This window comes from Lolium perenne, chromosome 4 (genome assembly GCF_019359855.2).
Source record: "Lolium perenne isolate Kyuss_39 chromosome 4, Kyuss_2.0, whole genome shotgun sequence".
NCBI classification, from domain to species: domain Eukaryota; kingdom Viridiplantae; phylum Streptophyta; class Magnoliopsida; order Poales; family Poaceae; genus Lolium; species Lolium perenne.
The window spans coordinates 64,992,935-65,015,576 of NC_067247.2; the positions used below are offsets into that span (position 1 = coordinate 64,992,935).

General features: G+C 42.6%; 2 protein-coding genes and 1 pseudogene across 2 annotated transcripts; all 3 read right to left on the minus strand.

Annotated features, from left to right (window-relative positions):
* Positions 1-88: 88 nt before the first annotated feature.
* On the minus strand, positions 89-4,476 carry LOC127292798 (cleavage stimulation factor subunit 50). Its single transcript, XM_051322253.2, has 13 exons — positions 4,184-4,476; positions 3,978-4,093; positions 3,826-3,895; positions 3,456-3,539; positions 3,294-3,377; positions 2,721-2,791; positions 2,519-2,570; positions 2,368-2,425; positions 1,817-1,911; positions 1,549-1,703; positions 798-906; positions 543-599; positions 89-447 (listed from the first exon to the last, which is right to left on the minus strand). The coding sequence occupies exons 1-13, from the start codon at positions 4,355-4,357 to the stop codon at positions 292-294; spliced, it is 1,281 nt and encodes a 426-aa protein (XP_051178213.1). The 5' UTR covers positions 4,358-4,476; the 3' UTR covers positions 89-291.
* A 484-nt stretch (positions 4,477-4,960) lies between these two features.
* LOC127292796 (BTB/POZ and MATH domain-containing protein 2-like) lies at positions 4,961-6,520 on the minus strand (annotated as a pseudogene).
* Positions 6,521-6,947: 427 nt separating this feature from the next.
* Positions 6,948-11,167, minus strand: LOC127292797 (uncharacterized). Its single transcript, XM_051322252.2, has 6 exons — positions 10,868-11,167; positions 10,217-10,598; positions 9,859-10,055; positions 9,033-9,174; positions 8,063-8,210; positions 6,948-7,351 (listed from the first exon to the last, which is right to left on the minus strand). The coding sequence occupies exons 1-6, from the start codon at positions 10,933-10,935 to the stop codon at positions 7,320-7,322; spliced, it is 969 nt and encodes a 322-aa protein (XP_051178212.1). The 5' UTR covers positions 10,936-11,167; the 3' UTR covers positions 6,948-7,319.
* Positions 11,168-22,642: the final 11,475 nt, after the last annotated feature.

The window sequence follows — 22,642 nt, forward strand, 5'->3', positions numbered from 1 at the left end:
TATATCACCATACTGTAATTCACAAGCAATCAATCAAAGAGATGAAAAAAATTACTCCAGAAAGATGCTGATCAACACGTGTGAAACATTCTTGCCAACCTGTGCACGATATTTTATTGCCAAGTTTGTTACAATGTAAAATCTTCAGGAACACGTACAACTACTAGAGTTACAAGAGGAACCAATTCGCAAAAAAAAAAGGGTTACAGAGGGACTGCACACGAGCAAATCTTCCCTTTTATCCCCCCCCTATGCTATAGCAAATCTTCTGATTTGAGTACTACTTTGAATCTACGCCGTTTGTTTCCAGAATCTGACGGATCGGTCGTTTCCGCATGTAACAAACGCTGGCTCTACAGGAGAGTGCTCCAGCCACCTAGGGGCGCCAGTGTGGCCAGAGGGCAATCTTGCCACCTTTTCAGTAGTAAGTGCATCCCAGACGACAACCTGAAGACCAGGAAGTATTACAATCAGGTACACTTACAGCTCCCTTCTGAAAGACTAGTATTGTTACTATTGTACTAGTCTGAATTGAAATTTACCTCGCTGGTTTGTTCGTCAGTTGATATTACAAACTCCCCGCTTTCATTAAAGACAGCCTAAGAAAACAAAACCAGTTGTTGAGGTAACAAAGTTAGTGGTACGATTAGTTACAAGCTCGAGCTGCAATCCATTTCATTTGGGGCTAGCCCACATTAGCTTGCTAGCTAAACCTCTTAGCTCCCATTGGCGCAAGAAGAGCGTGTATTGTGTTGTGTGTAAATCAGAATGAAAGAAAAGGGAATCATGCAACTAACCTGGCACCGGAATTGCCCGTTAACAGCACCAGCATATTGCTTCACAAGTCTTCCGGTTCCAACTTCCCATAAATTTATAGAAGAATCCTTCCCGCATGATAGGATGTACCTGAAAAAACATTTTAGCCTTCAGGTTTCATAACAAATGGCCATGCTACATGGATAAACTTTTCTCAAGCCCAGGAATATTACTACTATATAATTCAAAATGGGCAACTAAGTCCTTCAGTTGGCCTACGTTCACAACATTGGGTTCGCTAAACCAGCTTCTATATTCAATCTAATCACAGGTACATCCATGCATGCGAAGTTGCAGATTTTTAACCACCAAATGCAAAGCCTCAAACAGAAAAAAGCTTTGCATTCCAGTTCCAGACACACTAGTGTGGCCATGTGACACCACAATAATGTCCATACCTGCCCAGTAACCACGGTACACCACAAAAGAGATAAAGGTACGAAAACTGAGAATTGGCCACTTGGGACTGACCCACTATTACTAGCCCAAAATCGGTCAAAAATTGCTGAAACATTTATATTTTTAAGACTTCTCATCTCATACTAAAAGATAGTCAAGTACTACCTCCGGACGTAATTAATCGACGCACCTACACACTAATGATATGCATGGGCAGGCCTCCCTCAGCGTCCATTAAATCCGACCGGAGGGAGTATTATCTTAGCACAGACATTTTTGCACATATCTCTTTGTTCTCCAAAAGAATTTTTACACATGCTGCCACTTGCTAACCTCTCGTCTTTGGTGAAAATTGCACTAGTAGCTTCTGCAGATCCATGTGCTCCACTTATTGTACGGACACATTCAGCAGATACTCCATCCCAGATGCGCAGAGAACCATCCTTTGAAGCAGTCACATACAAGCTCCCAGTATCCGAGTAGCGCACCTGTAAATCACAAAGAATGAAGAAAAGTGTGATGTAGGACAGTAACTTTGTACTTCTCATTAAGATAATAACTGGTGCAGGATAAAGCTTGTGAAGTAAAAGTAAGAAATTGCCTGGTTAATGGCAGCAGTACAATCCTGTGGATTTGCCGCTAAGTAGCATGTGAAAGTGTTCACATCATAGAGATGAGCAACTGGGTGATCAGTCCCTGCAAATATTTCTACCAGCGTCAGCTGCTTCCAAGGATTGGATATTCAATAGGTTAATATGGCTATACCCTGCACTGGTATGAAACTAGAGGGCATTTTTCAAATATCAAATATGTACATGATTGAAACAGACAGTCTGACTTTGGAACAAAACCCAAAATCATTGAGTCTAGATGCTAAATATTCCCAGTCACAAAAGTTAAGACATGCTATATAATTATACCTACAATATATTAGCAAGTAATAATCCGTGATCACTTAGCATATGGCGATTCAAAACATCATCAGCGTATCATCATGCACGAATTATAAATAATTGCTTCATAAAATACATGACAAAGGATAAGTTGATTCTGAAATCTAAACCAAACCAATATCAGAATGGATAATCAGTGTACAACAGAACAAATAGATGTTACAGGTAAAATCCTTATTTGGCGAAAGGAAAACCATACCTGCTAAAATGTAATCCCCACAAGGGTGAAAACATACAGATCTAACATTATGAGTATCCTGCTCAAGCAAATATTGAGGGAAAAACTATTTAGACGCAACAAAGAGAATATATGAGCAGATTCAGCATACAGTTAGTAAGCACTTTACTACCTGAATAACTCTGAACGCCTTCCTTGCAGCAGTTTTTGAGAAGTCAAAAAACCTGTCAGGCAAGATTCAAGTTCAAAGGGCATACGGCTTAGTTAATATCACGTACTTGTATGTAACTAGTTGACCAATTATGCTTAACGCATGTATGAACTCCTAGAACTGCATAGCAAACAACGAGGATGGGAAGCAATGATAAGCATACTTTATTGTGTTATCTTTTGCTGCAGATATCAGTATTGGGCTAGTAGGATGAAAATCCAGGTCATTGATGGGCTGCAAGCAATCAAACATGTTAAAAAAGTAACTGGAATATATAAGAGGAACTACGACTCTTTAACTATAAGAATAACTGGAGATTAGACCCATGACTTCGACTACCACAACCATGTGCTTTAACACTAGGTGGCCATGCCCATAGGAAATTAAACATGTTTACTTGTTATATTACAAAGCATTGTGGCAATTCAAGCAATTGAAGGTAAAAAAAAAAAGCAAAACTATGAGGAATGAAGCAAATGAGCAAGTTAATAGTTACTGGTTACAAAGTTCAATACCCTATCGCAATGATTAAAGACATGGTAGAAGGTCAAGAAGTAATGGAATAGAGCACATACGCTAGTTACCAGTTGCAGAGTTCAGTGCCTTGTATGTCTAGCTAGAAGAAGTTGGGTAAGCAGCAATCAAACTATGAATAGGAGTCTTACCAGGACGCTATATTACAGAACAGGATGAGAAGAGCCTTGGCCAGTGAGGACCTAAAGAGTAAAATGCTCACCTGCATGTGATCATAAAATGTACGAACCACAGGCCGGCCACCATCTTTGGAATCCCCTAGCATCGACTGCTTGATTTTTGCAACCTGTAAGTGGATTCCAATGCTGAGCAACTTAACAAAGCACCTCACCCACTCGAAGACGCGGTGGTAATTCAAGCTCACCTCAAAGAACTTGATCGATGTATCTCCGCTTCCAGTTGCAAAATATCTACCATCGGGACTAAATTTCGCACATCGGGCAACATTCTACACAATATAAGAGTAAGTCAGTGAAAAAAGAAATCTATTGACAATTCCTAGCCATCTGGTCTATCAGACCACTATAAACAGGACCCAAAAAAAAATTACGGAGCTGCACGAGTGAGGTGTCATAGCAGGCACAAATCCTGCAAATGTTGCAATTGTATCCCGTAAATGCACCCAGATTTATGCTTAGAAAATAGGGTTGCCCAGCTGATTTTAGATTTAGTTCATGGCGTAAATTAAGTCGAGCATGGTGCATTGAGCAGGGGAGAAGTAGAACTATGCACACCTTATGATCAGAGATGTGCTTGGCCTCGTGCTTGGAAAAGCTCTTGGAAGGGCCCTTAACATTCTGCATACTACACATAGCTCACGAATCACAATCAAATCCACGCACAGTTAACTTGTCAAACGCCACAACCACGAACAGCTGGGTTTCACCTGAAATCCACGGCATTGGTGGCGAGCGGGCGCCCCATACCACCGCCACCAGCGGAGTCAAACGCGGCGGGAGCTCCACCTCCCCTCGCCGCTTCCCCCTGCTCGACCGCGAGGCCCTGAGAACCAACAAACCAGCAGCGCGCGGCGAAGGGTTTAGGTCCAGGCTGCGTAAACCCTAAGGGAGGCGGGGGTAGAGAGGGGAGCACCTTGGCGACGAGGCGGAGGAGGTGGTTGGGGAGGGAGGCGGCGGCGGAGAGCGGGGTCATGGTGGCGGCGGCCACGGCGAGGGCGGCCTGCGTGAGGTTCTGGTCGCGGAGGTGCGCCACGATGAGCGCGTTCACCTGCCGCAGCAGCTTCGCCTCCTGCACCGCCGCGTCCATCTCTGCCCCGGCCGCCTCTCTGCCGATTTGCCCCGCCGGTTTTGGTTCTCCCGTGGAGCGGCCACGCCAGCTACAGACTGAACTGGCGTTGCGTTGAGCGGACTGGAGTGTGGAGGTTTGGAATTGGGGGGCTTTGACGCTTGGAAACAAATTCTGTGCATCACACTTTTCTTTGCAAATTCATTATCTGCCAGAGTGGATTTTGTACACCCACGCATGGGTGTGGGTGTTTTCGTCACCGTCCATTGTGCTTTGAGATTCGGATAAAAAGAGGAGAGAGAAAGGAATCTTTTCATATACTATGGTGGGCACGAATCTCGAGGAATAAATGAACGGTGAATGAAACACCCACACCCATGCGTGGGTGTACAAAAGTATTTCCGGTGTGGCAAATTGTCAAATCCCCCATGCTTCCTGTACAATTCTCACGTATTCCTCTGAATTTTTACAGCGAAAAATGTGATTCCAACTACACGGACGTATTCGGGCATCCCGATCTGACAGCAGCCGGGTTGTTGTGGTGCGTACAGGAGTATAATTCAGTGCTCTCGCAACAAAGTGAACATCTATGGAGAAGGTCAAAACTGTTCTCACAATCTCACACGGTGGAAGCAACGCTAGAGATAGAGTAAACTTCAGAAAACCACAAATTCTAAGCTAAAACTGCCAGCTTTTTTTGTAGGTCTGCTTCACGCTTAAATATGTCAAATATTTGTAGCCAAAATCAAAACGTTTAGTTCTCTCAATAATTGTACTAGTAGTTTTGTGAAATCTACTGTGGAACATTTGAACGGGGAGGGCCAAACACGTCAGTCTGCAATACAACTATTATCTGTCAGTACAAAATCAAGGGACGCCCCAGTTTTTCTCTCCTAAATTGAAAGCAATCATCTCAAACGTTCTTCAAAATACAGCAGGATGTAAGTGGTCCTTTTGGGTAAGGCACAACCACATCATTGGACTTTGCAAATACATATGCACAGTTGTTCTTCTTCATAACAACTCAAAGATTTACATGCTACTGTGTTACTTGCGATTCGAGGATATAAGCTTGGCGATGAGCTCGTTCAAAACAGAGGGATATGTTGTAATGATATGCTCCCAGCCAGCAGACGCCATTACCTTATCCAAGCACGAGGGGGACTGGACTTGGAGAAACTGGAAGCACGAGTCCTTGAGCACGCGGCAATGGTGTCGCGCAGCTAGAGCGAGGGTAGACGCCACGGAGCTGATGCTTACGGCTCGGACAAGTGCTTTTCACACAGGAACTTGAGGCGCTGGAGATCGTATCTGTCGGCGGCCACGAGCAGGTGTTGCACCCACATTACATCCTCCGCTTCTTCCTCCTCCATGCCGTCGATCTCCATCTTAGGCAGGCAGTCCGTGTAGATGAATCCGAGCAGGGCCCTGAACACTCGTGGCTCCATGTCTTTGATCTGTATGCCGCTCGTCGTGGCGGAGGCCTCCTTCATGGGGCCGAAGAGCTGCGCCATGAAGACGTTGGACCGGGCGGCGAGCACGCACCTGTGGGCGACGAACGTCTCGCCGCAGACCTCGAACCTCACGTCGGCACCCACCTGGGTCTGAAGGAGGCGGTGAAATTGCTGGCCCATGTCGTCCGGTAGGAGGGCCGCGTCGGCGCTGCCGTCGTAGTCGTTGCAGATCACCATGATGTCGCAGCGGATGGTGACGCAATCGCGCCTCAGATTGGGCGATCGTTCGAGGGCGTCTCTTCCCATGAACCTCTCGTGGCCCCATCTAGGGTTCTTGCCGTAGAAGCTGCACGGTTCGGTTCCATATAGGTACACAGGTTTCTGCCTCTCGGCCTCGTCGACGAAGCTGAAGCCGAACTGCGCCTCCACGGGCTTGCTTGTTGGCGCCGCCCCCGACGAGGCAGACGTAGAGAGAGATGAAGTCGTCGCAGGTGGCGTTCTCGCCGTTCGGGTAGTACTCCACGCACCATTGGTGGCCTCCTACCGTGAACGGACGAGAGCTGATCTTCCGGCCGGTGCATCTCTCTCTTTTAATAGCCGTGTAGCCTTGGACCACGAGCAGATGGTACCCGCCGCTGCATTCTGTGCCGGCGTAGTCGGCGACGGTCCACTCGGAACATGAGCACAGCTCACCATCGGCGACGATGGTTACGCCGGCGAATGACGCCATGACGAGTCGATCGCGAATCTGGAAATTCTGCGAGCCGCCGTAGAGTAATACGGAGTATTTATTAGGGTTTTATGACTTACTACTACCCATGTTTTACTTGGGTTTGCAAGGCTGTCGCAGCCCACCAGTTACAATGTACCGGGACTGCCCGAGCCGAGCTGGAATTTGCTGGATGCAAAAGTATAATCCACTCAAAAAAATAAAACTATATTTCATTTACGGAACTAATTGCTAGAGTTATGTACTATACAGTAACGGGGAGTTGTGATCATCAAATATTTTGCAGAATGTGTTAAATCTTCAGCGAGCTTTGCTCTGATGAATGAATTGTGATTTCACCACAATATTTGTAGAACCACTTTGTGTTCATTGTGAATGATCAAAGAGCTGCAGAAGGGAACACAGAAATTCGGCACAAAACAAAACAGAAGAGTAACGAGCAAATGCGAAGCTTGCTCCGTGTCATTCATTACAACTGGTCCCAAACCAGACTTCGAGTTTAAAGAATGGAAATTGAATACACCTGATCTCTCAGTTTATATGTCCATGTAAAATATTCTGCCTAATCCATATCTGTCACTAGAGGCAGATAATACGAGCCTCAAAATTTTCAAAATACCCTCCAGGGCACCGAAGTTTGTAAGAACCACTGTCTAGCTATCAAGTCAGCGAGAAACAGAGCCTTCAGATGGGTGTCACTGATATCCTCTTATACCATTGTTTTTTTTTAAGACTCTTATACCATTGTTGCATTTCAGCTACCAAAAACTTCCAGCATTGAAGAAACCACATAAGGATTTCAGGCCTCTTCAGCTTTAGCGCACACGCGCTCTGGGAAAAAAACAGGAGGTATCTACAGTTAGCAATGGAGAAAAATGGAATAGTTTTAGATCAGGTCAGAAAATTGAGGAATGAAAAAACCCTCTAAACAACTACGGCACTGGAGTTTGTACTTTTTTTTAACACGTTTGTACATGTTTGGACATATATGAACCTAAACAAGCATTCTTTTATGAATTTTCCTTTTTTTACTTGAATGTCAAACCATTGAAATTTATAAAACAAATGGTTTTCATTCATCTTTGTTTTGTGAAAATGAATACACTAGTCATGGACTCATTGTACCAAGAAATAGACCAGCTTCACCTAATTGCATTTGCCACTTGTATATGCCAATACTCCTGCCATACACCGAGAGTGCAGGATGCATCCAATCATTCATAATGTGATGTTCTAAAACTTCAACGATCTACCTTTCATGTAAGCGAACAGCCTTATAGTACAGGGGGCAAAAGGACATGGAAGCTCCACAGTTTCAGATGTATTCAAGTGGTTTATATTGCACAGGGAATTTTGGTATAACATATAAGAGAGATGATCAAATCGATAGCAAGTGACTACAATGACACAAATCTTCATGATGCAATTAATCGCAACAGTGTAGTGTTTATTTGTATGCAACTATGTATGCTTGCAAATAGCATTAGATGTGGCGAGTTAAAAACAGTATACATCAGACTTGGAAAGGAGAGATGGCCATACTCAAGTATTCGTAGCATACTATCATTGATGTACCCCAGGCAGATGAGCTGAAAAACCTTGGACCTAACCCTCTGTAGAAACCTTTCCATCCTTCTTCAGCAATCAATCTTCTAACTACTTCACCGGCTTTTGGCTTGTTTTGATTAACCTAGATGACAAAATAGAAAAATAAATAAAGCTAATTGAATGTAAGAGCTCAACTCAAAGGATGCACATCATAGTTAAGAAAAAAATATACAGTATAAAAAAACCAAATGGCATGTTGATAAAAAAGACAGCATCTGCTGCACGGAGCATTTTTAACACATCACTAGGAAAAAATGGGCATTTAATTTATGAATACAGGGAAGACGAGGTTGAACACTACAGTCAACAAGTATGGTTGTGAAAAACTTAAAGTTTAACGGTTTCATTGTCAATACAGATACAGCATGCAAAACAGCAAAAGTGTAATGTTCAGCAATCTGTGAAGTCATCATGCCATATCCTTGAACTCTTAAGCCACTTAAAAATTTCTGCATTTATGCTATAAACAGAGCAATTGTCAAAAAAAAAAAAAAAAAGCTTTCAGAAGAAAATTTTCCCTTTCAGCCACATAATAACAGAAAGTGATCCAAGTACCATAGCAGCTTGCCTTTCCAATGACCATTATTGAGAATAGAGCTATATATTGACTAATAAAGACTGCATTCCTTTAGTCTAGCTCCTCCGTACCATGTTATTAGATATTGTACCAATATGAACATCTTAAAGATGGACATCAATATATTTTCATACACCAATACATCTCCATGCTGCTACCAATAAATAACAGCTGTATTGATAATGGAGTCAGGTTATCAAAATCTTAATGGAATCAACATAAAACCTATAAGCACTAGTTAAAGGGCAATCCTGAGCAGAAAAAACTTTATTCGGATCCAATTATGCAAATAAACAACAATGCCACCAGAGGGGGTTGAAACGTCACCTGTAGCCTGGTTTTGATAGTATCAAGGGGGGTTGAAACACAAGAGGTCACTGCACCAGCAATCATCCCCCCTGTAGCTTGAACACCGACTATTTTCAACTGGCTAGGAGTATCTTCTTTGTCATTCAAACGGCCAAGCGCACTGCTTAGACAAGTAGAAGAACATAGTATTGAATTCTCGGATAGTTATGCTAACAAGATAAACTGCTAAAACATTTCAGATCTGGACCTTCTTATTTACCACCACGAATTAAGAAAGAACTCCCCAGAACTACACTTAAGTGCTGGCTCTTAAAATCACTGAGAGCACACTACTGCATATCATCTCCATCAAGTTGTCCAGGCCACATTATGGATTAGTGTGTCTATCATCTTCATTGAATTGCTTCAGGTTGTTCATAACGTTTTCCGAGTGCCCAGTGCATGAGAAGTATTTATGTAACCTAATCACTTAAGCTACACATTTTATCAGAAATCAACTATCATGGCTATTATTTCTACTTAGAAATACAGAGAAAATGTGAATTGGTTGCCGCATTAAACTAACAGTTTTAATGAAACAGACCAAAGCAACATCAATGTTTTCCCAAAATAGATCAATGTAAATAAAGCTGTAGTTTGGGATTCTTGAAAGAGTATGTCACATCAAAAGGAGCAGTTTTCAAAATGTTGTATGATTATCCAGATCGAAATGGCCACTATACACAAATGTAGAGTTAGTATTTTCTTCCTTGTTCAACTTAACCAACCTGTGAATTTAAACAGGATAACACGCAAAGACAGAGAGAGAGATAAACAGCGGTAAGCCAGTTAGACCATCACTAACCTCCAAATTACACGCTGGCTGAATCCGTAGCTGGCCCACCACACAGCGCTAGACGGTGCATACGTCATAACAGACAGGCCAAATCCCCTGTACAATCCCCTAGGTCCATCAGCCTTCATAATCTTTTCAACAACATCTAGTCCACCTGTATAATTGACATGGCCAGAATATCCCTGAACCATCAATTTCTGGCTAACCTGATAGAGGCCAACACAAGAGCACATGATAAATGAGTTTTCCAAATCAGGCAAGACTATAACACAGCAGTTTGCAGCATCACTGGAAACTGGAAATGGAATAACACAGCTGTTTGCAGCACCGCTGGAAACTGGAAATGGCTAATAGTAAGCGTATGTACCACATCGATTGGCACGAACACCGCCTGCGAGCAGAGAGACGCCGTCAAACCACCAAGGCCGTTAGCGAGGGCAGCCTCCGTCGACTCGGACAGCTCGAGCGGCTTGACGAGCCTGAGCGAGGTGGCCTTTGTCTTCTCGAGCGCGCTGAGGAAGATGATCCTGGCCGGGATGGCCCCGGTGATGACCGTCCCGAACCCCCGGTAGAGGCCCGGCACCCCATCGGCCTTGAGGATGTTCTTGAAGGTGGCCAGCGCGTTGCTCCTCATGGCCTCCCCGGAGGCGACCTGCATCCGGGTCTTGACCACGGAGACCGGGTACAGCGCAACGGTCACGCAGCTGAACATGCCGGCCCCCACCACGTAGAACTTGGTCATGTCGAGGCTGCAACATATATATAGACAGCAATTTGAGAACAATATGTCGATCCGATAGGTAGCGAAAATCAGTGCTGATGAACCACAGCTTCCTTAATCGCAGTCCAGTGGGGGACGAGAACGGCGGCGGCTAGTTTCCTTCCTAAATCGCAATTTCTAATGTCGATTCCGGATAGAGCCCAGGGCGAGGCGCGGAATCGGAACTAGATGCTCGGGAACACGGGCAGGGGGGAAATTGCGGAGATATAGCGGGAGGGAAGAGGCAGCGGCGCTTACTTGTCCCAGTTGATCTCCGTCTGCTGGTGGAGGGAGGGGATCTTGGCCGCCCTAGTAGAGGTATCCATGGCCTCCCAATCCCGCGATCCCCCAGGGGCGAGAACGCGGCGGGGGCTCGGCGGGAATGGCGGCTGCCGCTGGTGCGCTTCCGCCTCCGTGCTCTTGGCAACAACTGCAGCTAGGCTTGAGCGAGGAGAGGAGAGGAGAAGAGCATGTGTTCCTCGCCTCCTCTGGTTCGGAGGCGTCAATGGCGTCCAGGGTGGGGGCTCCTACTCCTACTGGGTCGCGTCGCCGTTTTCCTTTTCTTTCTTGAGCCCAAAGGAATACTGGTGGTCGTTGCTGGGCTCTGTCCTGGAAGCCCGTTTGTGATTTCCTATTTTATGGGAGATGTGGATGTGGTTGTTGTTGCCACGTTATACTCGTTTCCTTTGGTCAATATAAGGAATCTCATTTTGATTTGGTGATTATAGAAAAGAAAAGTCGTTTCCTTTGCAGTGGTTAACAGATTGAAATTTGAATGGACAATTAAAAGAACCTACCACCTGGTCATATGGTTCTCAGCTTGGACAGTTGAGCACACTTGGTCTCGTGAAGGGGCTGCAGTGTATAATGAAACCGTTAGGCAGTTTTTTTCTCCTCCTTTGATGGCAGTAGGGGGAGGCGGTGCTTAAAACTCTAAGGTTTCACCAGCTGCAGTGCTCATTTAGTGAGTGAGAAGATGGGTTCCAAACAAGGTTTAGGTTTGATGTTTGGCCGTGGGGCTAATCACGCGCTAGTTACTATAAGGAAGAGAGTTTGGGTAAGATATCAGGGAGATGGTTGCCTACACAAAATGGTCGCTTCGGTCGATGGTAGCCTAGCGGGCAGCGCAACAACTATTCTGGTGGCACTGTGATCACTTGGAAGCGAAAGGATCCATTGCATGAGTTCTGGAGTCTAGAAGAGGTTCGAAAGGCAAGTGCTACCGATGTGGGTAGCCTAGGCTCAAGGTAGTTGGTTGGGAGGTGCCTTCAAGTTGTGAGAGTTGTGGCTAGGAGGGACAATTGGCAAAGCAATGTCAAGACAAAGACCATGTGAAATTTTGGTGAGGTTAGTGGGATCTGCAAGTGTAGGCCAAAGTTACTTCTTCCTGAATGCGGAGGAAGTTGATCTACAGCAAAAGAACAAGCATATTGTTATAGCCATCACTATTATTATAGATAAAATTACTGTTTGGTAGTTAGAGATAGGATTTTCTGATGGGCTGGGAGCTAAGTCCAAATAAACATGCTTATTACTAGAGCAAACGGTAATAAAGAGTTAGTAGAAAACCAAATTATTATGATCTTTCCTAGCCTACGAAAATCATGCTTATTACTAGAGCAAACGGTAAGAAAGAGTTATTATCTCACAAGCATATATGGAGGTAAAGAAGAGAAAGGGACAATAGGACATGGACGAAGCTACATGGGTTGAGGGCCATGACCCCCTCCCACATGTTGGTCCTAACAACACACATGTCATATGTTTTGTCGCACCACTCTACATTTGGGGCAACATAGGTCATGTCTCTCAAAGATAGCCAGGTGGATGATGTGCATGCATGGTAGGAGAACATTTGCAGGTGGTAAATTAAGTCCGGTACGCATGCGGAAAAAACATCATGGACATCGCTGACCAGATACGCCGTCACATTATGAGGTACTTATCGAAGGGGGTATTCTTTCAAGTGGGGCAATGTTCAAGGTGATTAAGTAGTGAAACCAATGGGAAGCATTGCCATCAAGAAAGCTATAATAAAATGGTGAAACTATAAACCGTTGGCCATTGTCCTTCTTTTCAAAGCCAGATGTGGGTCATCATGGTCTACAATGCATGTCCACACCATGTTCTCTACTACGCTACAACAATAGTGAAAGTGCATGGAGTCCCATGTGTGATTTTGGTAATTAATGACAATCCCTATGGACTATTGTTTTTATTGATTTATATACGAAAGAATCTTCCATAAGTAATGCTTGAAGAACATGTGTTGAAATCAAAAGTGGATGCCATGAAGATAAACATGCATATTGAGTATTGGAATCAAGATCATTGATTCAAAGAGGTGAATTCAATATGATCATTAAGAAGTTAAAGGAGATGGATTCCTTGTGTGGAACTCAAATGATGCCATGCTCTAGCGTACGAGTTAAGCCATGGAGGATCGGGATCTCCAGAGTTTGTTTCCAAGAGACATGTCTCTAAGTCCAAGAGATATGTTTCCAAGAGTTGAGCTATGGCTGACCAAGACTTAGATCATACAATATAATTAAGTCAAGAACTATTTATGTGCCTAAAGAGATTGTGATAGAGCATGAGAAGATACAAGGTTTACCAAGTCAAATAGCAAGATGTGTATTTAAGTTGGTCAACAAACAAAGCATAAAGAATGTGCCACGTGTGATCAAGTGATCTCGCGGTATGGTAAGCATTGTCGATTATGTTTTGTGAACTAACCATAAATATGTGTGCCTTGTGTTGCTATGTGGGGTTAGGTATCTTTTCATGGGCTTACACCAAAAGGAGGAGTTCATATAGCTCATGTGAGGAGGGCATCAAGTGTGACCATAATTAAGGTTGAGAAGCACACGCTCAAGATGAGCATCTCGAGAAGATTATATGCTTCAATCTTGTCGTCCATTTGGTGATAATAGACATGTTAAGTGATACATCTCAAACGTATCTATAATTTCTTATGTTCCATGCTAGTTTTATGACAATACTCACATGTTTTATATACACTTTATATCATTTTGATGCATTTTCCGGCACTAACCTATTAACAAGATGCCGAAGCGCCAGTTCCTGTTTTTCTGCTGTTTTTGGTTTCAGAAATCCTACACAGGAAATATTCTCGGAATTGGACGAAACAAAAGCACACGGTCTTATTTTCCACGGAGCCTTCCAGAAGTCCGAGGAGAAGACGAAGATGGGCGACGAGGCGGCCACACCCTAGGGGGGCGCGGCCCCACCCCTAGTTCACATCAACATATTCTTGTTGGGCAACCAATGAAGCTAACGGAACATTATTAGGATCAACATTAGATCTACCATTCACAAGCATAGACATAATAGCATCAATCTTATCACTCAAGGAGGAGGTTTCTTCGACAGAATTTACCTTCTTACCTTGTGGAGCTCTTTCCGTGTGCCATTCAGAGTAATTAATCATCATATCATCAAGAAGCTTTGTTGCGGCGCCTAGAGTGATGGACATAAAAGTACCTCCAGCAGCTGAATCCAATAAGTTCCGCGAAGAAAAATTTAATCCTTCATAAAAGGTTTGGATGATCATCCAAGTAGTCAGTCCATGGGTAGGGCAATTTTTGACCAAAGATTTCATTCTTTCCCATGCTTGAGCAACATGCTCATTATCCAATTGCTTAAAATTCATTATGCTACTTCTCAAAGATATAATTTTAGCAGGAGGATAATATCTACCAATGAAAGCATCCTTACATTTAGTCCATGAATCAATACTATTCTTAGGCAGAGATAGCAACCAATATTTAGCTCTTCCTCTTAATGAGAAAGGAAACAATTTTAATTTTATAATTTCACCATCTACATCCTTATATTTTTGCATTTCACATAGTTCAACAAAATTATTAAGATGGGCAGCAGCATCATCAGAACTAACACCAGAAAATTGCTCTCTCATAACAAGATTCAGTAAAGCAGGTTTAATTTCAAAGAATTCTGCTGTAGTAGCAGGTGGAGCAATAGGTGTGCATAAGAAATCATTATTATTTGTGCTAGTGAAGTCACACAACTTAGTATTTTCAGGAGTACCCATTTTAGCAATAGTAAATAAAGCAAACTAGATAAAGTAAATGCAAGTAACTAATTTTTTGTGTTTTTAATATGGAGAACGCAAACAAGATAGTAAATAAAGTAAAACAAGTAACTATTTTTTTTGTATTTTGATATAAAGCAAACAAAGCAATAAATAAAATAAAGTAAAGTAAAGCAAGACAAAAACAAAGTAAAGAGATTGGAAGTGGGAGACTCCCCTTGCAGCGTGTCTTGATCTCCCCGGCAACGGCGCCAGAAAAAACGTTGCTTGTGACGGTACAGCACGTGTTCGTTGGGAACCATGATGTCTACTCACGCTTCTTTTCCTGTAGACAGTGTTGGGCCTCCAAGAGCAGAGGTTTGTAGAACAGCAGCAAGTTTTCCCTTAAGTGGATCACTGATACGTCTTCGACGTATCGATAATTTCTTATGTTCCATGCCACATTATTGATGTTATCTACATGTTTTATGCACACTTTATGTCATATTCGTGCATTTTCTGGAACTAACCTATTAACAAGATGCCGAAGTGCCAGTTGCTATTTTCTGCTGTTTTTGGTTTCAGAAATCCTAGTAAGGAAATATTCTCGGAATTGGACGAAATCAACGCCCAGGGGCCTATTTTTCCACGAAGCTTCCAGAAGTCCGAAGACGAAACGAAGTGGGGCCACAGGGAGCCCAAACCCTAGGGCGGCGCGGCCCCCCCCCTTGGCCGCGCCGCCCTGTCATCTGGGGCCCCTGTGCCCCCTCCTGACTTGCCCTTCCGCCTACTTAAAGCCTCCGTGACGAAACCCCCAGTACCGAGAGCCACGATACGGAAAACCTTCCAGAGACGCCGCCAACGCCGATCCCATCTCGGGGGATCCAGGAGATCGCCTCCGGTACCCTGCCGGAGAGGGGAATCATCTCCCGGAGGACTCTACGCCGCCATGGTCGCCTCCGGTGTGATGTGTGAGTAGTCTACCCCTGGACTATGGGTCCATAGCAGTAGCTAGATGGTTGTCTTCTCCCCATTGTGCTATCATTATCGGATCTTGTGAGCTGCCTAACATGATCAAGATCATCTATCTGTAATTCTATATGTTGCGTTTGTTGGGATCCGATGAATAGAGAATACTTGTTATGTTGATTATCAAAGTTATATCTATGTGTTGTTTATGATCTTGCATGCTCTCCGTTATTAGTAGATGCTCTGGCCAAGTTGATGCTAGTAACTCCAAGAGGGAGTATTTATGCTCGATAGTGGGTTCATGTCTCCGTGAATCTGGAGGGGTGACAAGAACCTCTAAGGTTATGGATGTGCTGTTGCCACTAGGGATAAAACATTAGTGCTATGTTCAAGGATGTAGTCACTAGTTACATTACGCGCAATACTTAATGCAATTGTCTGTTGTTAGCAACTTAATACTGGAGGGGGTTCGGATGATAACCTGAAGGTGGACTTTTTAGGCATAGATGCAGTTGGATGGCGGTCTATGTACTTTGTCGTAATGCCCAATTAAATCTCACTATACTCATCATGATATGTATGTGCATGGTCATGCTCTCTTTATTTGTCAATTGCCCAACTGTAATTTGTTCACCCAACATGCTGTTCGTCTTATGGGAGAGACACCTCTAGTGAACTGTGGACCCCGGTCCAATTCTCTTTACTTGAAATACAATCTACTGCAATACTTGTTCTATCGTTTTCTGCAAACAATCATCTTCCACACAATACGGTTAATCCTTTGTTACAGCAAGCCGGTGAGATTGACAACCTCACTGTTTCGTTGGGGCAAAGTACTTTGGTTGTGTTGTGCAGGTTCCACGTTGGCGCCGGAATCCCTGGTGTTGCGCCGCACTACATCTCGCCGCCATCAACCTTCAACGTGCTTCTTGACTCCTACTGGTTCGATAAACCTTGGTTTCTTATCGAGGAAACTTGTCGCTGTACGCATCACACCTTCCACTTGGGGTTCCCAACGAGCGTGTGCTTTACGCGTCATCAAGCTAAATTTCTCGGCGCCGTTGCTCGGGAGATCAAGACACGCTGCAAGGGGAGTCTCCACTTCTCAATCTCTTTACTTTGTTTTTGTCTTGCTTAGTTTTATTTACTACTTTGTTTGCTGCACTAAATCAAAATACAAAAAAATTAGTTGCTAGTTTTACTTTATTTGCTATCTTGTTTGCTATATCAAAAACACAAAAAAAAAATTAGTTACTTGTTTTACTTTATAATATCATGCATGTTTTTATTACACTAGTTTGGCATAATGGACAAGAATGATCTTCTTATTCTATTTCCTGATTTAAAACATGGATTGTTTGATGCGAAAATTAAAAAACCTATGGAACCTTATTTGCATGCTGGTAGTAATATTAGTATGAACGCTTTGAACAGCATTGTTGATAATAATGTAGAAAGTTCTAAGCTTGGGGAAGCTGGTTTTCATGTTCTTTTTATTCCCCCAAGCATTGAGGAGAAAATTTACTTTGATAATACTTTGCCTCCTATTTATGATAATAATATTGGTCTTTTAGTACCGCCTGTTATAGAGGATAAATTTGATTATGATTACAATATGCCTCCTATATTTGATAATGAGAATAATAATGATAGCTACTTTGTTGAATTTGCTCCCACTACAACTAATAAAATTGATTATGCTTATGTGGAGAGTAATGATACTTTTATGCATGTGAATAAGAATGCCTTATGTGATACTTATATTGTTGAGTTTGTTCATGATGCCTCTGAAAATTATTATGAGAGAGGAAAATATGGTTGTAGAAATTTTCATGTTACTAAAATGCCTCTCTATGTGCTGAAATTTTTGAAGCTACACTTGTTTTATCTTCCTGATCTTGTCATTTTGCTCTTCATGAATTTATTTGTGTACAAGGTTCCTTTTCATAGGAAGCATGTTAGACTTAAATGTGTTTTGGATTTGCTTCTTGATGCTCTCTTTTGCTTCAAATACTATTTCTTGCGAGTGCATCATTAAAACTGCTGAGCCCATCTTAATGGCTATAAAGAAAGAACTTCTTGGGAGATAACCCATGTGTTATTTTACTACAGTACTTGGTTTTTATTTTGTGTCTTGGAAGTTGTTTACTACTGTAGCAACCTCTCCTTATCTTAGTTTAGTGTTTTGTTGTGCCAAGTAAAGCCGTTGATAGAAAAGTAAGTACTAGATTTGGATTACTGCACAGTTCCAGATTTCTTTGCTGTCACGAATCTGGGTCCACCTCCCTGTAGGTAGCTCAGAAAATTAAGCCAATTTACGTGCATGATCCTCAGATATGTACACAACTTTCATTCAATTTGAGCATTTTCATTTGAGTAAGTCTGGTGCCATTTTAAAATTCGTCAATACGAACTGTTCTGTTTTGACAGATTCTGCCTTTTATTTCGCATTGCCTCTTTTACTATGTTGGATGAATTTCTTTGATCCACTAATGTCCAGTAGCATTATGCAATGTCCAGAAGTGTTAAGAATGATTGTGTCACCTCTGAATATGTTAATTTATATTGTGCACTAACCCTCTAATGAGTTGTTTCGAGTTTGGTGTGGAGGAAGTTTTCAAGGATCAAGAGAGGAGTATGATGCAACATGATCAAGGAGAGTGAAAGCTCTAAGCTTGGGGATGCCCCGGTGGTTCACCCCTGCATATATCAAGAAGACTCAAGCGTCTAAGCTTGGGGATGCCCAAGGCATCCCCTTCTTCATCGACAACATTATCAGGTTCCTCCCCTGAAACTATATTTTTATTCCATCACATCTTATGTGCTTTTTCTTGGAGCGTCGGTTTGTTTTTGTTTTTGTTTTGTTTGAATAAAATGGATCCTAGCATTCACTTTATGGGAGAGAGACACGCTCCGCTGTAGCATATGGACAAGTATGTCCTTGGTTTCTACTCATAGTATTCATGGCGAAGTTTCTTCTTCGTTAAATTGTTATATGGTTGGAATTGGAAAATGATACATGTAGTAATTGCTATAAATGTCTTGGGTAATGTGATACTTGGCAATTGTTGTGCTCATGATTAAGCTCTTGCATCATATGCTTTGCACCCATTAATGAAGAAATACATAGAGCATGCTAAAATTTGGTTTGCATATTTGGTTTCTCTAAGGTCTAGATAATTTCTAGTATTGAGTTTGAACAACAAGGAAGACGGTGTAGAGTCTTATAATGTTTACAATATGTCTTTTATGTGAGTTTTGCTGCACCGGTTCATCCTTGTGTTTGTTTCAAATAAGCCTTGCTAGCCTAAACCTTGTATCGAGAGGGAATACTTCTCATGCATCCAAAATACTTGAGCCAACCACTATGCCATTTGTGTCCACCATACCTACCTACTACATGGTATTTTCCGCCATTCCAAAGTAAATTGCTTGAGTGCTACCTTTAAAATTCCATCATTCACCTTTGCAATATATAGCTCATGGGACAAATAGCTTAAAAACTATTGTGGTATTGAATATGTAATTATGCACTTTATCTCTTATTAAGTTGCTTGTTGTGCGATAACCATGTTTACTGGGGACGCCATCAACTTTTCATTGTTGAATTTCATGTGAGTTGCTATGCATGTTCGTCTTGTCTGAAGTAAGAGAGATCTACCACCTTATGATTAAGCATGCATATTGTTAGAGAAGAGCATTGGGCCGCTAACTAAAGCCATGATCCATGGTGGAAGTTTCAGTTTTGGACATATATCCTCAATCTCAAATGAGAAAATTATTAATTGTTGTTACATGCTTATGCATAAAAGAGGAGTCCATTATCTGTTGTCTATGTTGTCCCGGTATGGATGTCTAAGTTGAAGAATAATCAATAGCGAGAAATCCAATGCGAGCTTTCTCCTTAGACCTTTGTACAGGCGGCATAGAGGTACCCCTTTGTGACACTTGGTAAAAACATGTGCATTGTGATGATCCGGTAGTCCAAGCTAATTAGGACAAGGTGCGGGCACTATTAGTACACTATGCATGAGGCTTGCAACTTATAAGATATAATTTACATGATGCATATGCTTTATTACTACCGTTGACAAAATTGTTTCATGTTTTCAAAATCAAAGCTCTAGCACAAATATAGCAATCGATGCTTTTCCTCTATGGAGGACCATTCTTTTACTTTCAATGTTGAGTCAGTTCACCTATTTCTCTCCACCTCAAGAAGCAAACACTTGTGTGAACTGTGCATTGATTCCTACATACTTGCTTATTGCACTTATTATATTACTCTATGTTGACAATATCCATGAGATATTCATGTTACAAGTTGAAAGCAACCGCTGAAACTTAGTCTTCTTTTGTGTTGCTTCAATACCTTTACTTTGAATTATTGCTTTATGAGTTAACTCTTATGCAAGACTTAATTGATGCTTGTCTTGAAGTGCTATTCATGAAAAGTCTTTGCTTTATGATTCACTTGTTTACTCATGTCATATACATTGTTTTGATCGCTGCATTCACTACATATGCTTTACAAATAGTATGATCAAGATTATGATGGCATGTCACTCAGAAATTATCTGTGTTATCGTTTTACCTGCTCGGGACGAGCAGAACTAAGCTTGGGGATGCTGATACGTCTCCGACGTATCGATAATTTCTTATGTTCCATGCCACATTATTGATGTTATCTACATGTTTTATGCACACTTTATGTCATATTCGTGCATTTTCTCGGAACTAACCTATTAACAAGATGCCGAAGTGCCGATTCTTTGTTTTCGCTGTTTTTGGTTTCAGAAATCCTAGTAAGGAAATATTCTCGGAATTGGACGAAATCAACGCCCAGGGGCCTATTTTTCCACGAAGCTTCCAGAAGTCCGAAGACGAAACGAAGTGGGGCCACAGGGAGCCCAAACCCTAGGGCGGCGCGGCCCCCCTTGGCCACGCCGCCCGTCATCTCTGGGCCCCCGTGCCCCCTCCTGACTTGCCCTTCCGCCTACTTAAAGCCTCCGTGACGAAACCCCCGCATCGAGAGCCACGATACGGAAAACCTTCCAGAGACGCCGCCAACGCCGATCCCATCTCTGGGGATCCAGAGATCGCCTCCGGCACCCCGCCGGAGAGGGGAATCATCTCCGGAGGACTCTACGCCGCCATGGTCGCCTCCGGTGTGATGTGTGAGTAGTCTACCCCTGGACGATTGGTACATAGCAGTACCTTGATGGTTGTCTTCTCCCCATTGTGCTATCAATATCGGATATTGTGACCTGCCTAACATGATCAAGATCATCTATCCGTAATTCTATATGTTGCGTTTGTTGGGATCCGATGAATAGAGAATACTTGTTATGTTGATTATCAAAGTTATATCTATGTGTTGTTTATGATCTTGCATGCTCTCCGTTATTAGTAGATGCTCTGGCCAAGTTGATGCTAGTAACTCCAAGAGGGAGTATTTATGCTCGATAGTGGGTTCATGTCTCCGTGAATCTGGAGGGGTGACAAGAACCTCTAAGGTTATGGATGTGTTGTTGCCACTAGGGATAAAACATTAGTGCTATGTTCAAGGATGTAGTCACTAGTTACATTACGCGCAATACTTAATGCAATTGTCTGTTGTTAGCAACTTAATACTGGAGGGGGTTCGGATGATAACCTGAAGGTGGACTTTTTAGGCATAGATGCAGTTGGATGGCGGTCTATGTACTTTGTCGTAATGCCCAATTAAATCTCACTATACTCATCATGATATGTATGTGCATGGTCATGCTCTCTTTATTTGTCAATTGCCCAACTGTAATTTGTTCACCCAACATGCTGTTCGTCTTATGGGAGAGACACCTCTAGTGAACTGTGGACCCCGGTCCAATTCTCTTTACTGAAATACAATCATCGCAATACTTGTTCTATCGTTTTCTCGCAAACAATCATCTTCCACACAATACGGTTAATCCTTTGTTATAGCAAGCCGGTGAGATTGACAACCTCACTGTTTCGTTGGGGCAAAGTACTTTGGTTGTGTTGTGCAGGTTCCACGTTGGCGCCGGAATCCCTGGTGTTGCGCCGCACTACATCTCGCCGCCATCAACCTTCAACGTGCTTCTTGACTCCTACTGGTTCGATAAACCTTGGTTTCTTACTGAGGGAAACTTGCTGCTGTACGCATCACACCTTCCACTTGGGGTTCCCAACGAGCGTGTGCTTTACGCGTCATCAATCACCCAAGGTTTATTGAACTCAGGGAGGAAGAGGTCAAAGATATCCCTCTCAAGCAACCCTGCAACCACAAAGCAAGAAGTCTCTTGTGTCCCCAACACACCCAATACACTTGTCAGATGTATAGGTGCACTAGTTCGGCGAAGAGATAGTGAAATACAGGTGGTATGAATATATATGAGCAGTAGTAGCGGCACCAGAAAATAGCTTGATGCTACGACTGGCGTGTGGTTGATGGTGGTAATATTGCAGCAAGACAGATGCAAGAAAACAAAGAAACAAGCGGTGATTGCAGTATTTGGGAACAAGGCCTAGGGATTATACTTTCACTAGTGGACACTCTCAACATTGATCACATATCAGAATAGATAAATGCTATACTCTACACTCTCTTGTTGGATGATGAACACCACTAATTGTGTAGGATTACACGAACCCTCAATGCCGGAGTTAACAAGCTTCACAATATTCGATATTCATATTTAAATAACCTTAGAGTGCATGATAGATCATTGCAATTACACCAAGTACTAACATAGCATGCACACTGTCACCATCACACTATGAAGGAGGCATAGATCACATCAATACTATCATAGCAATAATTAACTTCATAATCTACAAGAGATTACAATCATAACCTACGCCAAGTACTACACGATGCACACACTGTCACCATTACACCGTACAGGAGGAATAGAGTACTTTAATAACATCACTAGAGTAGCACATAGAATAGTAGTGATACAAAGCACATTGCAATCATAAAGGGATATAAATAAGCACTTCACTAT